Source organism: Bactrocera latifrons, unplaced genomic scaffold, assembly GCF_001853355.1.
Source record: "Bactrocera latifrons isolate USDA-ARS-PBARC rearing strain unplaced genomic scaffold, ASM185335v1 scaffold_248, whole genome shotgun sequence".
Taxonomy (NCBI): domain Eukaryota; kingdom Metazoa; phylum Arthropoda; class Insecta; order Diptera; family Tephritidae; genus Bactrocera; species Bactrocera latifrons.
In genome coordinates this window covers 127,808-146,399 of record NW_017536052.1, presented here as the reverse complement: position 1 = coordinate 146,399, position 18,592 = coordinate 127,808, and the positions used below count along the sequence as shown (strand labels likewise).

General features: G+C 34.0%; 1 protein-coding gene across 4 annotated transcripts in view; it reads right to left on the bottom strand.

Annotated features, from left to right (window-relative positions):
- LOC108969294 (transcription factor AP-2-epsilon) overlaps positions 1-18,592 on the bottom strand; it is a 99,338-nt gene that overhangs the window by 41,196 nt on the left and 39,550 nt on the right. For 2 of the 4 annotated variants that reach the window (XM_018933918.1, XM_018933921.1), the window contains exon 1: positions 18,352-18,408. The exons of the other annotated variants lie outside the window; for them this stretch is intronic. In XM_018933918.1, coding sequence (XP_018789463.1) covers positions 18,352-18,408 — 57 coding nt within the window. Of the gene's footprint in view, positions 1-18,351; positions 18,409-18,592 lie in introns of those variants that run through there. 4 annotated transcript variants of the gene reach the window in all.

The window sequence follows — 18,592 nt, the reverse complement described above, 5'->3', positions numbered from 1 at the left end:
ATTATTCGCCTGGGGAAGCAGAGGAAGACCTCCACTCCGTTGGAAGGATCAAGTGGAGAAGGACCTGGCTTCACTTGGAATATCCAATTGGCGCCACGTAGCGAAAAGAAGAAACGACTGGCACGCTGTTGTTAACTCGGCTATAATCGCGTAAGCGGTGTCTACGCCAATCAAGAAGAAGTGGAGTTTACTAATGGAGATAAGTGGGTAAAAGTTAGTGGCCTCCATATAGTATGTAGTATATGACAATACTCGTAAAGCACATCGATTCACTATTTTGCTAACAATTCAACGTTTTTGACTCTTAAAAATTATGAGAGTTCATTCCAACTTGGCCCTTAAATACGTCTTTCGCTTTCGATTTGAGAACAAGACCGAGTTCTCAAAGCCGAAAAGCTGTGCTTGAGGTCAATGCGCAGTCAACAAATTATTTCCGGTCCACGAAATTGATCATTCGATTTCGTTTTGTAAACATTCGAGCATGTGTAGGAGCACGGCTTGTAAGTGGCCGACAACAATGCTCAAATGGTGCCCCGCTTAATCTCAATTGGTTTCATCTCGAGCTATAAATGGAGTCTGCAATAGTTCTGTTAGGTTACAAAACGCATAATCACAAACGCACCTTTCACATGCATAAACGGATATACATATGTACATATAGGATATGTATGTATGTATGTATACGAAAACAATATTCATAACAAAAGTAATGAATTAAGCCAGGAATACCTAAGACGCGGACGGTAATCGATTTTAATATATTATGATTTTACTGTGTCGGTCAGACTACGGTTTCACCAACGCATGCAAATTGAACAATTTTTAATGAAGTAGTAAAATTCATTCATAAATGCATTCACTGTCTCCGGCCGCATGTCTAAACCAAATTGTCTGCAGAAGGAAATCTCAGTAAGACACTCAGAGATGCAAAGGTATAACATTTCATATGAACATATTTCGAGCGTCTCAATGCGTCTCCACACATACATACATGAATGTGTGTATTCTGTATAAATACGTAGTATGTGTGAGTATAAACATGAAAATTCCATCGTGCTACTACATACTGCAGTTCGCTCCTACCTTTTGAGCTCGTTTCAGACCAGAAAGTTTACTAACTCTTTCCAATATGAGTTTACATGCATACATATGTATTTATGCATTCTTGTACGCACAACCATGAAAACGCACATACATATACATATATGTATCTATGCCCGGTGCCCTGGTGGTATACTGTAACACTTCAAATTGCAAAACAAAAATCTTCCTTATTAGTAAATATGCACAATAAACTTGAAATAGATAGTGCATACTTTTTTAAGTACTGAAATTTAGCGTTTTTCTAAAATTTCATTTAATAAATAATAAAGCCATACCCCATCTAAAGGTATATATAAAAAATTAAAAAAGCCAAAAGTAATGAGAACTAAACTCGAAAGTCCTAAGCCTCTACATGTATTTCAGCAGTAAGAATACTTGCCCGGGAATGTAGTCCGAAGAGCGAAGTAATTGTAGAGAAATTGACCATATGACCTATTATTGACTGAGGGCTCCAAATAAAAAAGAAAACCACAATTTATATCTTGGGCAGTCAACGAAATAAGAGGATAATTGTTTTATTACTTTCATATTCTTATGATGTTCATCTTACACTCTAGTTTTCTTAGTTTTCGTTTGAGTATGCTCACAGTAGAAAAGTATGATTTTAAAATAATGATATCCATTTGTTGTGTTGTTAGTGTGGAAATCTCTATATTGTCTAAATTTTCTTATAAAGCTTGTAATATTGTGCTAGCTTTAACTAAAGAATCACAACCACATACTATTTGAGTTCCTAATATATTGGCAATCGCTTTCCTACTGGGTTATTTCTCATGCATTCGTGGACGCAAATGCATACGAAAGGCACGAGCCCAACACACGTTTCTGTTTTGAGTGCGATTAATTAAATTTCATTGTAGTTGTTTTAACTGATTCGGCAAATGCATACGGATATGAATGCGATGGCATCCTCCAAAAGCGAATTTATTTTTGTAATTAGAAACGATTCTAAAATACATTTATTTATGAAGGCAGGAAATTACACTTTAGTTTATACAATTGGATTGTCAAACTAAATAAAAATTGTACATCATCCGCACACATATATATATGTATATATATTAGCATTGAAATTAATTTCTAAATACCCATGAAATTAAAATATTTACTTATTATTTCCAATAATTCTGCCTATCTATTTTTTCGGTTTCCCAAATTATAAACATAATATATGCTCTATAGTGATTCCAAGCTATTAGAAGGAACTGTACGCCATAATATAAACCCACGATCTACCAATACGTATCACGCACTCAACGTACTTAGTACTATATCAGGTATATACATAAGTACATATGTATGTATGTATGTATTTTGGGTTTCACTTGAAAGTAATTACTTCTGAATTCATGCCACTAAAATGCCCAACAATTAACTATTAAAGAACGATCATTCATATGTTTTTAATCGTAATGATAATTTATTTATCAACATAGTCCAGACTGGGCAGTAGCCCCGAATGTTTTCTTGCTGCGAAAACGATATTGGAAATACTATAAGGACCATTGAGGAGGCCATGAAAATGGTACAAAGTCAAAAAACATAATGTAGGTTCAAATCCATTGGAAAAGGAAGATTAAAAAACAAAAATTAAAAGAACCCTTATTAATTTGTCGATTGTGGTTTGCAGAACGTGTCTCCATGGCGTTTTTTAAGTTTTAAAAAGTTCTTCCTAGTTACGGAAGCATTGACCCGAAACTGTTTACTTTAAAATACTAAAGAGATTCTCGAATAGGTTTTGATGTGTGTTTCGGGTCGTTATTGTGTTCAAAGGCCCAACCCAGAGGCATAATCTATTTTGTCTATGGTACGTATGTTTTCTATTATATTTCGGGATTTGACAACCCTAGTGTTGCAATATGTCAACTCACAACTTTATCGTAAAGTTCGACATTTTTGATGTTATCAGAGTCAAAACGTTTAGCCATACGACCTCTCGTGTCTTGTGTTGTTTACAGTAACTTAAAATATTAGTGTCGGCAAAAAAACTAATTACGGGATCGTCTCAGTGTGAGCGTTCGAAAAACACTGATTTTCGCGAATTTCTTTTTTAATGTTGAAAATCGGTCCGATTTTGTTCTTTATAAATAAATACATTCATGGCGAATACAAAATGATTTTTTTATGGTTATGGTTTATTGGTTGTATAATGTAAATGACACGTACAAAAAGGTCCTGAACGATGTCAACGATTGCAGCCGCAATTTTGATCTAAACCAAAAATTTAAATAAGATTTGGAATATGTGGGAAAGTCGTTACCGCACTATAGAAGCTTTTTGCTTTTTGTTTATTTTTGAAATTTGACAATTGGTGACGGTTTGAACAAAAAGTATCGATTTTGGGCCTTTTTTGACAGTTTTTCGTAAAACAAAGGGGAGATTTCCATAGCGCGATAGCAAATGACGTGAAAAATGTTCTCTCCAAATTGGAACCAGCTATCTTTAAAACTCTTCCTTTGAGAGTGTGAACCGTTTTGAAAAACAAAATTTTGAGAAAAAGGCGTTTAAAGATTGGAGTCACTATGTTCCACACTCTGTTCTCTTTCTACAAAAAACGCTGTTGCGTCCGTAATAATTTGAATTTCGATTTCAAAATTTGAGAGAATGTTTGGTACAGTGTATACTCCGATAATGCAAAAAAAAAATTAATTTCACGAAAGTTTCACCCAGAGACGAGCCCTTAAACCGCGAACATTTGCGCGCGACTATTTTTTACAACTTTCAACAGTTGCTATGAGAGTGTTGATGCTATGCACAAACTTATATTGAGAGAACGGCATGTGTCATATCGTGAGACAGAGGCAACTATAGGCATTAAGGGGATCAGCAAATATTTAATAATGGACATTTTATGGGACAGGTGACGAATAGTGGAATTACACGTATGAACCTAAAAGCATGGATTCGTCGATTGTATGGATGTTTAAAGATGAGCAAATGGTTGTCTGTTTTTAGGAACAACTGGATATATCACAACCATGTCATCAGAACAACGCAGAACAGTAAATTGTGAGTGGTACACCACCATCTGGTTGCCTTTCAAGAAATTAGAAAAACCAACCACCGAAGATGGATCACTCTTCGCCACAACAATGCAAACTCGCAAACATCGACTGAAACACATGTATTTTTGAGTACTCAAAACATCGATTTGATGAGTCATCCTCCGAATAGTTCTTGGGACCCAAATACTCCTTTTTATACCCGTCCAAAAGAAATAAGAGGTTATCGTTTTTCGAGGCGGTTGAAGCGTTCAGAACCCATGTTTTAGAGATACTTCAATCAAAATGGCAAAAGTGCTTCGACAATTGGTCCAAACGCATGCAAAATTATATAGATCTTAATAGAGAATAGTGATTTTCGATGATTAAAATTGTTTTTGCTCTCTAATCCCGAAATTTAATTTATGCCAAAGGTGGTATATTATTTCATTAAAAGGACCAACTGGAAAAGCAGGTCAAAGCCATTGCGCTACCGCCACCATGTTTAAAACTTAGCTCTCAATTCTGTAAATCGAGAAGTTTTATCTTTATCATCAAAATTTATTGTATTTAATTAAGATTTATCGCTAAATAAAACTGTCTTCCATTTCTTTATTTTGCAATCGTAATGTGTAGTGGCAATATTTAATACAGAAAACAAATATCGGACTATCTATAGTACTTTGTGTCAAAAAACACTTTATCTTACTGAAGTTAGCAATTAAAGGTATATAGTATGAACATTTTGTTGCTTTTGTTTTGCACAATACTGAGTCTGTACACATACAAGAATATACACATTAAGGGCTAAGTTCGGGAAATTCCTACCGGTGTTGGCAAAACTTAAAATGTTGCGAAAGAATTAAACCCACATTATTCAATGAAATCGTGGATAAGTTGCAATCAAATCTTGAATATATATCGAATTCTATAAACTTTGACTTAGTCCTATTGCTATATTTTAGTTCGCGTGAGCTAAAGTTTTGTTAAAACAGGTAAGAAAGAGCTAAGTAAGGGTATAGCCAAACATTTCATGCAAAGATTAAAGCCAGGGAAGTATGTACCTCCATTTTACTTATTCTAAGCATAAATATATACACACCGTTATAAAAATAACACGATCACTCAATTTTATTAAGATAGCTCACATATTGGCCAATATATGCGGTAGAAAGTTACCAGGAATTTTCAAATTAAATTAAAAATATTAGCTAAGGATTTTATTAACTAGATTGAACCCATTTATAGCACCTAGACATACAATTATCAAAAAAGGATTCTATCTGAATTTCTATTATATACACTCGTGGCCACTCAAAATGTTCATGAATTGCGCATATTTGACAACACTTTATAGCGGGACCTTTTGAGTTATAGAAATTTTTTATTTGGTTAATGGCTTGTTATTTATCAAAAATATTAAAAACAAAAAACAAAACACCTTCAGCTACAGACAAAATCATTTGAAAGTTAATGAGTATATACTTTGTAATTTCATTTACACTATAATTGAAATTAATGTTTTTTTTTATTGAAACAAGAAGTTTAGAAACCGCGTTACTTTAAAAACAATAAAATCGGCCGCTTTTGTATAAACACAGAAAACCTAGTTTGTGTTCTACTCACTAAACGTAATAAATTAAAAGCTATAATTATAATTAGATAATATAATTTAGTTTACATATCTTACTAAAAACAGAAAAAAAACCAAATTGAAGAAAATTGAGATACATATATGTATATATACATTAAACTTATTGGACGCCCACTTCATATCTTAATTAATTTAGTGCTTAATCATAGAAGTGGTCCGATTACTGCAAACTACGAGCTTCGAATTACTTTCTTGCCAAGGAATATGGGTACCAAGTTTCACCAAATACAGCTTGCATGAACCGACGGACAGACAAACAGTCACCCGGTCCTCAACTTTTCTCGTCATTCTGATTATTTATATACACATATGTAAACCTATAGTTATCACGCTTAGTTTTGTATTGTATAAACCTTGATGTAACAAATCCTATCATTTTCACCCATATATACACACGCGAAAGCTTGTAGAATGACAGAAATTCCATTAAGAATGCAATAGAATGAGGGAAGACTCAGGGTAAAAGCCCAGGCAGTTCGTTAGGGTTTCCTAAATATTCTACATACTACTAAGACGGCGAAATGTCTTAGAAAAGTCACGAGTGTGCTGCCGTATTATGCTATCCAATTTATTATTTAAAGCACGTTTTTGTTAAATTTTCAAATGAAAAAATTTCGATTATTAAAGTTCGTAAAGAAGAAATTTACCTAGTTTTGATCAACATTTTATTTATTATATCAAAATATTGGTAAATCTTTTCTATTTTATTAAAAATATTTGAAGAACCTATCTATTTTTGTTTAAATTATTACAAATAGTTTCGCTTAGTATTGTATATTTTATATGTATGAAAATAGGCCTCTTGGGGAACCTAACACCCAAAAAATATTGCTAATGCGCCTATACAACCTTTTATTTTACTATTTTTAAGTCCTTTTATTTAAATCTCTGTGCCGAAAAATCAACTATTTTGATCAGGTGATCTCAGCTGTTGACGACCATATGATTCTTTTGTTACTTGTATGTTTCTACATTGTATTATACTCTGCAGCAGCTGGTTACGAGGATATAATTATATCAATATTCATTTTAGTAAGTGTGAGGTAACGCTATATAATTTCAATCATGAAAGAGAAGTATAAATCAGCATTTAATTGTCGAAGAACAACTTTTGAATGTGAATACAGGAATCTTTACGAAAAAAATGTTTTAAAATAAACATCACATCACGACTAATATAAATGTATGGTGATAAATACGATTACCGATGTATTTCATTGACATAACTTATATCTAAAGTATGCCCCCTATATTATATTGTATATACATATACATACATATTTTATGTATAAAAGTTGCAGATTCACTTTCCAATTAATGAAAAATCTTCAAATGAACTAATTTTTTGAGTTCGAAATAATAAGACAAATATTAATAGGTCGCAATTGTGTTTGCTGTTTGTCATAATCGTACATTCCATTTGACAGAAAAATTCAAAATCTACACCAAAGTAAGTTTTTTCACCCTAACTCAACACAAAGAGAAAAGATATCCCTTGGCACACAGCCTTAGTTGCATATGCTCAGAAGCGAACTTAGGCGATTGACTGTGCAAAAGCGTGTGTGCGAATATAATCCACCCCCATTCAATTAGTCAAATTATAAGGTAACCTTTTTTGGTTCTCAGAAAGTGGTTAAGAATTTAAACTACGCAAGGCAAGACTGCAGCATCGAAACTTCGTTCTAAGCAGGTACTTCGGCAAAAAAAAAAAAATACAAAAACCTAAAAAAGAGAGCAACGAGGTAAAGTCATCGCCTACAAACGTAATAAATAAGCAGTTAGTAAAAAATAAAAAAGCGAATGTCTTACTAAAAACTATTATACTCTGTTGCGAGAGCATAAAATAAAAAGTGGCGATCGCAAGATTGAGTCGCGTGATGCGTTGCCAAATATAATTTATGGGAATCGAGCGTATACGGTTTGCGTGCAGTGGCATTATGTGGGATGCAAAAGCAAATTGCCGAAAACATTAAAAAAAGTAAAATAAAAAAGGATCGGAATGGACACAGTTTTGTTTGATTGTTTTAAGGAGTATGCAAACCCTTTATTATTAGTGCAATTTTCCCATAAAGCTCTCTTGCATCACATCAGTATGCAAAATTATTCAAATTGCAACTATGGGTAGTCCGATGCATCACACTGACTGCACAAAACACTGGAAAATTTTAACGATGCTGTCGAGTTCAATATTTTGCTCCGTCGCTATTAATTGAGCACAGCAGAACAAAATATTAATGAACAGAAATTATGACCGCGTTTATATTTTATTACATAATGCATTTCACGAATATGTAAATACGCAATTAAATAATTTTTCTCAAATCTGTACATGCTATATATGTGTAACAGTGGCATCTGCACATATGCACATATATGGAGGTATTTATTACATAACTAATAGCCATGACGTGGATTATCGGTTGACGTTAAATGCTGACGTGCTTTCGCGTAAGCGAGACTCTTTTTTTCGATATGACATTAATATGGTTGATTAAATAATTAGTTGTGGTGCAGGTGATGGTTCTTCTTCGATATATTTCAGTGGATTATTTCGAATTGCTTTTCACTTGAATTCCAAAATGCAAAGTTAGTAAACGCCTCTCTAATTTTGAAATCGAAATTGAAATCATTACGGTCGCTACAGCGTTTCTTGTAGAAAGGGAACAGAGTTGGGAATGGAGCAACTCCATTCTTTCAACGCGTTTTTCTCAGAATGGATATGAATTTAATGGGGAATGTTTATTATCTTCGAAAGCACCTTCTCTGAAGCTTTTCTCTTTCAAACCACGACTTCTTCCCAGATGTTGCATCCGTTGAGTCCAATTTTCTATGAGTCTTTCGAGCATTTCGACTGAAATGTGCCAAGCCGTTCCATATTTGAGTCCCAGTGGCTGCGAACGGCGCCAAATCGACTCTTCACGGTCTTCGTGCACACTCACAGCTACAGTCATTATATTTTCTTCACTGCTTGCTGGACGTGGTCTATTCGGTCGAATATTATCCAATAATGAATGGGTGGTGATATTGCGAATAGTACGCTCAATTGGCCGATTAAATTGAAGATGAGTTAAGCGAAGCTCGCCGAACAAACTCTTTGGAGTTCAGTTGGAAGTTTCTTGCACAACTTTTCAATAAATATTTTGTCTCCTTCCAAAATTCGTTAGCGAAATCCTTACCTATCTTATAAAACTAAGTAGAACTGTCTTCTTCTTAACACACTTTCAATAATCATCTAGAATCGTCCGTTCGTTGTGAACAAAAACCTTTCGTAAATCAATACAACATCTTGGGTCTTACATAAATTTGCGTTGTAAAAGTTATAAATACCGAGATGATACGAGATTGGTCTAACAAAATGTTGTGTCTAAACACTGTGTCACAGCTTGAGTGCGAACAAGACAGCGTACAGTGAGAAGTTCTATCATTCCGATCACTGAAGTAACTTGTTGTTATTGCGCGTTATAAGCGAAGCCGGTATTGCCGCTCTGCTGTCGGCTTAGATGCACACCTCTCTGAATAAAGCTGTACTTCGAAACCGTACTTTTACTGCTACCTTAATGGCAGCCACTTATACTTGAAAAATAGTCCAGTTTGGACTGAAAGTGAAAACAAAACATTTCTGATTATTTGATATATTGATATAGTATATTTCCATATGCCTATATGATGTGATTACGAAAAAGAACATTTTCATATTTTTTGCTACCTTCGATAAGATTTTTGCTTAGGTTTTGAGGTATCACTATCAAATTTTGTTTACGTCCTTTTCTCTTCAAGAAGCGCCCATTTATCGGAACCGTCAATACCTCACACCAACTCAACGATCAGAATTCTTGTATGGAAAACTTTTTTATTTCACAAAACTTTTTTATTTTTAGGGCTATGTTATTATAATATATCTGAGCAAGCATACATATGCTAGTTTACTAAAGCTTCAGAGGTTGAAAGCTTACAATTACCGATATTGAGACATACTATTTTTATTAACCCTAAATATAGGAAAATTTTAAGTACAATGAGAATGTGAAATTTGGTTAAATASATTAAATTATTGATTGATTGATTCTAAGTTATAAAACTATACATTTCGGTACGGTGTAAGTCGGTTAAGATTTCATACCGCCGAAAACCAACTCTAAATTTTTAATAAAACAAAAAAAAATATTTTGGAAAAATTTTAAACGTGTTCGAGGTTTTGTGTGTTGGCATAAATTATATGTTTTATTATTTCATTCAAGATAATATTGAGGATCACATATTCATAGATTTTATTAATTTAAATACATAGATTAAATGCAAAACACACTATTCGTTTGAGTCTGAGTAAGAAAACAAGAGCACATGCAAAACTGAGCAGGTTTAGAATATTGACTTCGGTTACAAAGCCTACGGACAAGAACCTGATGTTGATCGCCCAGTTTGCACAGCAGTTACACATAAGCAATAGTCGTCTAAAAAACTTCTTCAGAGAATCGATATCGGCAGTTCTGACAAATGAGCACCTTCTAGAAGAGAAAAGTACGTATGCAAAATTTTATTTCAATATCTTAAAATCTGAGCGACTACATCACTTATATACAGTCAGACGGACAGAGGCCCAAATGGACAGACTGATGCACGAGGCTAACTCGACTCAGTTCGTCACACTGATAATCTGTATACACACATATACACTTAATATAATATATCCTGTTCAGGATAGAAATATTGAAATACATATGTATATGGTAAAATGCAGATAAAATGCCTTTCAAAAAGAAAACCCAAACACTCCCAAAACGTGTGATGTCTTAAACCAACCAAACCAAAAAAAAAAAAAAACACTTAGTATTTGAATGGTATATATTTTTCGATATGTGAGTTTATAAAATAAATTCCGATTTACATATGTAATATTAAGTGGATAGTAATCGTTTTTGCGTGTATTGAGCTGATCGATTCTCACATGTCTATGCTTATATAAATTTAAGTGTCAATCACTGGCATTTACGTTCATATACTGTTAATTTGCAATCGTCTACGAGTGATGTGTGCAATGAGTTCTGTTGACAGATAATTGGCTTGCGCAGAAGATTTTACATATGCACATACCATGTGCATGTACATATATACGATATATACAAATCGCTGATCTGAATGTAGCATGTGCATACATACATATGCATACCATGTTGCAAAAAGTCCGAGTAGAAGCATAATAGTTTAGTTCAAATCACAGGGCGTCCAGCGACCCTAGTCGTTTCATGCAAGTCTCCGTCCTGTGACCGGCACAGGGTGACACGAATTGGAGCATATATTTAGGTGAAAAGTTTGCTTATGCTTCATATACAGTACTTGCCCAATAAATTGCGAACGAAGAAAAAAATATGCAGATCTCTAACTTTAATCATTAATAAAAACATAAATATTTGGCTTATTTTAGAAAAAAAAAAATATTTTTTATATGCTATGTACATTAAACTTAAGTTATTACATTTTTGTATTGAATCATATTCAATAATTTCTCGCCCCGTCTTTATTTTTTAACACGGCCTTTATTCTATCAGGCATGCTTTGAATGCATTTTTGTATCATGCTGTGCAATTCGACATTATTTGTCCAGACATCTTCAATGTTTCGCTTTAAAATGTCAATTGTTGTGTTACTTAGTTCATAGACCTGTCGTTTAAGATATGCCCAACAGTTCTCGATTGGATTTAAGTCCGGAGAATTGCCAGGCCAAGGCAGGACTTCCGAATTCAATTCGTTTAGGACATTCATGTTATTTCTAGCTGTAAGGCATGGAGCCCCATCTTGCATAAAGGTATATTTTTCTGACGGAAAGTTAAGTTGGTTAACATATCAACGCTCAAAAAATAAGATGACATTGTATTTATTTTGAAAATTCTTTATTTATTCTTCCAAATCAATTTCATCCGCTTCAAAGTAATCCCCACCAGATGTAGTACGTTATGCCAACGGATTTTCCAATCTTCGAAACACTGGTCTCACTGGTTCCGTCTTCGCTGCGGCTTGAATCGCCTCTATCGTATAAAAACGGTGTCCCCGGAGCGGTCTTTTGAGCTTGGTGAACAGCCAGAAGTCGCACGGCGCCAGATCAGGTGAATACGGTGGTTGCGGAATGATATGGGTTGAGTTTTTGGCGAAATGAKCATTTAATGCAAATTCTTTGCTCAATAAATTTCGACATCGCAAAAATCGAAAAACTCACTTTTAGCAGCTCATAAAACGACACGTATCTCAAACACTACCGAATACTTTTGACATGGAATTTGACATAAATGTGACTGACAGTACTACCAACCTGAAAAAAAATTATTCTCCAAATCCTTCGATGCGCGCAGTTTAAATTCAAATGTCACCTTATTTTTTGGGCACAGTATGCATGTATGTAGTGAACAGATCGCATTGTGCCTTCAATGAATTGTAAGGGACCAGGACCTTCTGCAGAAATGCAGCCCTCAATCATCACTGAAGGTGATATCATATTACTATTGTTAGTTAAAAAAAAAAAAATAAATAAATAAAAAAGGAAATAAATTTAAAAGAATGTAAATATTTTAGAAACGTACTTTGCTCCAGTATCTTGAATCATAATTTTGGTGCAGCTGAGCCCACAACACTCGGCGTCCTTTTGGCTTCTTTGCTGGTTTCCTTCATTTTAAGCCGTTTTCGTAAAATCTTTTGCGTAGAGTATGAAGAGAAATCGCCGGCGTTTCTAATGTTTTGTAAAATACTTTGCGCTGACGCAGTTCTATTCTTTAGCGCCTTTCTTACGATTAGGCCATCTTCCCTTCCACTCGTTCCTGTCTTTCTCCTGCAGTTTGAGCGATTATTATCACTAATAATATTCTCGTTAGGAACTTCAATAAGATTTTTTTTTAATTTCAGCCACTGATGTTTTAGAAATACCAACAATTTTGGCAATTTCTGAGTAGCTCGAAGTTTCTTCTATCTACTAGAGCTACAACTTTCATTTTCTTTTGTGGTAAAATGTCACTTTTCCTACCCATTTCCTTTAAAAAACTTCAATTAGGAAACGAACATGACAAAGATTTATTATTTTTGTACTTACTTTTTGTTTAATATATTTATATTTCTTCCGGCAATAAATTTCGACGCTATTCTTAATTATTTAAAATTATAATTTACGAAAAATCAGCGCAAGTCGTTCTCCCACTTGGTAAAAAGTGAATGATCAAAATTGAAAAAGAGCACTGATGCCAAAAAAAGAGAAATAACGGTAATCTTACTCAATATATCATATTCTAGACATATCTACAAAAGAAAAAAAAACAGCTTACCATGTTTGCTTAAGTTTTTGAAATAAAAGCGAATGGAGTTGCCACAATCGAATGAAATATTGAAAAGCTTTAAATTTTTGCCCTCGTTCGTAATTTATTGCACAAGTACTGCGTTGTAGTTTGGGAACAAATAGGCTGACCCAGTTATTAAATTATTAGTATATTGCTCAGTACTTATCAAATATATATATTAAAATAGCCACATATTTACCTCTTTTATCTATTTTTGCATCCTGAATGGGTTATATTAAGTTTACTACGATGTTTGTGATACCTGGTAGGAAACGTCGGAGACTATAAAATTTATAAAAATATACAAGGTCACCGTGCTGAGTGGATTTAGCTATGTGCGGCTGTTTTGGAATCGCCGATATTGGACCACTAAGGCATATAGCTGCCATACAAGTTGAACGATCAAAATCGAATAAAATACTTTTTATAACTATCCAAGTAGAGATACTTTTTTCAATAGCCGTTTTTTTGACAAATCACGCGTGAGTCGTGTCAAGCTGTCATGTTGTTTATATTCAGTATTGTTTGGCATTTCAATCTGGACTGACTTACGCCTAAACTATTTTTACAAATCGTTCAACTTTATTACTCGCACTTTGCTGAACTTATGGTCAACTAATCCCAACACCATCACTCATTTGAAACCCAGCATTTATTATTGGATAATATCCGATCGAATAGACCACGTCCAGCACGCAGTGAAAAAATTATAGTAGCCTTAGTTGAGAGTGTACACGAAGACAGTGGAGAGTGGGAAATTGCTGTATTTGGGACAAAGATATTAACCTGAAGAGATTCAAGAGCTGCATACAGAAAGAACGGTTTTGTATGATTTTTGGGCCGCTGGAAACATGACTTGACACGTGTCATTCGCTAGTTACCAGTCGAAATGCTCGAACGAATCATCGAAAATTGGACTGAAGGGATAGACTATCTGAAAGGTAGCCCCGGCCGACATATGTGAGAGATCTTCAAAAATTAATTGGCAAAGAATGCTCTTTCGAAAGATAATAAACATTCCTCTTTAATTTTGAAGTTTCTGTTTTTTTTTCGTTTATTTCAAAAAAGTAGGGAACCTCGAAATGAGTCACCTTTACCTTTTTATGCAAGAAAAAATATATGTGTGAAGGGTATCATAACTTCTATTTAGCCGAAGTTAACGCTTTTGCTACAGTTATATTCTCCACAGGTAAGTTCAATCTACATGTATAAATACTTTTTCACCAGGGGTTAATTGGTCTAAACATTTGCCTTTAATAAGTAGTCGTGTTAACTTGGGTGCATAAACGGCTTTAGAGTTAAGGGCACGTATTGCTAATTCGTGGCTCAAAATATAACTACATATATGCCAAAAAGAATCTAATTAAAATTCGTAATGAACGCGAATCAAAGAAATATGAAATAAATGTACCATAATATGTATCTTCTGCTCGTTAATATTGAAAACATTTCGAAATGAGAAGCTTTGCGTGGTAGCCCTCAGATGAATTCCATACAGAAAAATAGTAAAACGTTTACCTTTAATATATGTAGGTACATACGTAGGTATACTAGTTTCGGTTCTAAAGAGTTTCGGTCATTTTAATGGAAAGGGTTTTGGAATGCGTTTATGACTAACATTCTAGGTGTTCTAATGTCATCTTTACATCACATACTTAGTAGATGTGAATTGCGGAATTTCGGCAGTACTCTTTGAGTTTTCCTTTTTGCAAAAATTAAAAATTGATCAAGAAATGGAAAATAGTTCAATTTGTTATGCAACTTCGTTAATTGTTGCCGCACTAACGAATCAGCTACAAGTCGGAATGTTCTTAGAACATTTTTGTGTTTTTTCGGTATTCCGCGTACTTAAAAAATATCCCTGGTCCATTCAGCATTGGATTGTTATTAGTGCTGTAGTGAAGAACTCTTTTCTACAATATTTTACCTTTTGGAGCCTCAAAAAAATTCCTCTAGCCAAACCTACAGCGCGTGGTTATCAGTCCTTACCTTTAGAACTTGTTCCATAATACAAGCGGTTTAAGAAAATTTCAATTCAATTGAAATGGACTAATCGAAATTGCGGAAATCATTTTTTTATTCCCATTTTATTGCTGGCATTACTCATCATAACCCTCAGTCAAATTTATTTTCGGTCAATTTAGTTCATACTAAACATATTAGCAAAATAAGTAAAACTATACTTGGAAAAAAATTACTACTTGGTGGCATGAGTTATATATGGCCCGAAATGGTTCATATCGTAGAAATAATGCCTAATTAAAAAGGCAAATGTTCAGAATAAGTGAAAAACAAAATTCTCGATGCAACCTTCATCAGATATAACTTAAGTTCTAATATATTTTCTTATGGTTTTCTGGTACATTTTTATTATAAGAAATCAAGACTTATCATATCTATATTACCTAGCTCAATAAAAAAATATATATTTTTGTTTATTGCCCTTGTTATCTAAGCAGATTTCGATGTTTTCAAGCGTGCAGATTACGATTTATTCATGGAAGCAGTGAATGGAATTTTATATAGTGCACTCTCAGATTTCTTACCGAAAATCTGCGAAAAATTAAGCGGAATACTTTATTAAAAAATCAAACGTGAAAATAGCTAGACTTTTGTATTACAAAACGTCCGGTTTTACTTAATGAAAAACTTGTTTTTTTTTTTCAAAAATAATTCGTTTCGTCTATTTAAAAACAGCGATGTCGCTAAATTCCCATACAGTCTGGTGATAAAAGTGATATGAACGGTAGAACTTCTACGATCAAGTATTTCAAAATAAAATGAACTTTGTTAGAAATTTCAAAGCAGTTTGCTAAAGCGTTGGATGCAGAGAATATTTCTTTAGTTACATTTAAATTTCCGAAAATTAGTCTGGCAAAGTTGACAGGTGGAATATTTGATGTGAGGATCATCGGCACTTAATGAAAGATATTAAGGTTATTATATGTTTTAGATTTTTTCTGTCTATTTATTCCGTTGTATCCTTATTTTCCAAACAACTGAGCACTGATATAATAAAAATCTGTTATTTAATTTTCTGTTCCTGATTTTTGTGATGTAAAATGGGAAATAAACTTTTAAAAATAAAAATTATAGCTGAAAATAAGATTTTTTCAATATGGATCAGTCGAGGTTTCGAATGAACGGATATAATATAATCAGGGGCGGATCCAGAAATAGTTTTGTATATCTTTATACAGTTTAATATCATGGTGGTAAAATTACAAATCAACCTTTTAATATCAAATACTACTAAAATGAAAAAACACATTCTTAATCCTAGAGTGCGGGAGCTTTATTGCAATGTATGTATAATGCTGTAGTCAGTTCGTTTATTGCATAGAAAATTTTCACAAAAGAAAACGATGTGCGCCAAGTTTTGAGAATCTTTCGATAACTTCTTCTGCAATGACTTCAATGTCATGATGAGTGTGAAGCAACGTGTGTTCGTCCTCAGCTACGGTTTTTCGAGGCGAAGTGTTGAAAAAGAGCATTCGTCACAGCAAGTGTGCAGGATATGTGAGTTAAACTATAAATTATGGGGCAGTTCTTTAACGTTAACAATGCGGTAGTCGTTAACTTAATGTCTTTTGACTTTTGCTTCTGCCCCCCAATGGCACTGCCAGTGGTGCTGCCAGTGATCAAGTTCATCTTTGCACTTCAAACGTCGCACGACGTAGTCATTATCCAAAAGGATTTTGATCTGTCTATCAATCAGTCAATAAGATTTTTAATTTCTTTCGTATTCAAAGCACATACTTTTTCTGGAAGTAGCAAACTCAGTTTAAATTCATCCAATAATTCTTCGCGTCTTCAAATCTTCGCCGATTATATTATATCCAACAGAGGAATGTACACTGAGACCCTATTATATACAAGGTGTTTCCAAAGTAAGCAGGACTTTTTGAATCTAGCGTCACCTGGTGGCGCCATCTATATGTCGACTAGTGCGTTGGAATCTGCTATCTTTATCGATTATCTAGTGGGAATTTCATGACATTTATTTGACCAAAAATCACATTTGAACAATTAACCACTCCCCGTATTCACCTGATATGGCTCCGTGCGACTTCTTCCTTTTCGGAAAAATGCATTTGCCCATGAAAGGAAAGCGTTAAGCAGACGTAGAGGCCATTCAAAAGGCTTGCACCGGCATACTGGTGGCTATACCGACCAACGAACTAAAACACTCATTCGACATGCTTTTGGACCGCACCAAAAGCTGTATTGTAGCAAAAGGAGTCTATTTTGAATAAAATAAATTGATTTTGCCGAAAAAACCATTTGTTCTGTTTTTTTTAAAGTCCTGTATACTTTGGAACGCACCTTGTACTTTACAAGCTCTCACGCAAAAATTTTCGCGTTTTCTTTGCCGGCCCCAGATTCTTGGTTTTTCTTCGCCCACTTGCGGTTCTGTCGCCATTTTTTCGTGTCTGAATAAATTGATCAAAAATGTTCGTTAGCTTTTTGTTTTCAACGTTAGAAACAACTTTTGGACCGTTCAAAAAGCTGAAAGAACACGCTGAGTTAATAAGTTACCGATAGAATATCACATAGGCAAAAAATCCGAATTATAAATTTAAACGCTGTTACCTTTTTTCCAGTTACTAATTTTCTATGTTGGAATACTTGGAGGATCAGAATGTATCAACCGAACATTTCAAAGATGAAGCTGAGTGCAGCATCTATGTATTACAAGTTCTCTATCAAACCGCCTTGCTTCAAATTTAGCACTTTCAGTAATGGCCCTGATTGGATTTATTAACAATTTATTCTGCATACGTCGCTACACTTTGGTGATATCTCAGCATTATTTATCATATTCAAAAATAGATTGCTTCTGAAGTATATTTCTGTTACTATATATTTTTTCAAAGTAGTAAAATTACTAATAAGCCATTAACTCTTGGAAATTTCTCCCATTTCCCCCTTTGAATCCGCCACTGATATAATCGAATTTATGGCATTTGGTGCAAAGATGTGTATAGTAACATTCGAATATCCAAATTCGCAATGAACTTAATTTAGATATGCCTGAAAATCCCTAAGGCACTGATTTTTGCATTTGCGGGCTTTTACCGCGCTTAAAAAAAAAAAAACAAAAAAAAAAAAAACAAGCCCTGGCCGAACCAATCGGGGCAAATTATCAGCTCCTTCTTGAGATTGGGGATTATGGAGCCTCGGCCCAATACCTATACTTACATATGTACGTACATACCTATGTACCATATATTAAGATGAACTCTTAGTAAACGGCAAAACATAATAAGCAGTAATTAATTACGCATCCACTCACCATCATGAATTTTTGGTCCTCAAACTGGTGATCACTGGTTCGATGTAGGATATGCATTTGTGAATATGGTATGGTAACTTCAAGAACTAATTTGATGAACTTTTACAATTTTAAGAGTGTAAATAATAATTACAGGTACGAAGAATATCCGCTATTAACTTTTATGATACACTAATGGCACTAAAAAAGGCAACTATATGATAATTCATATTGGCAATTAAACGCTGATTGCACATTCCTT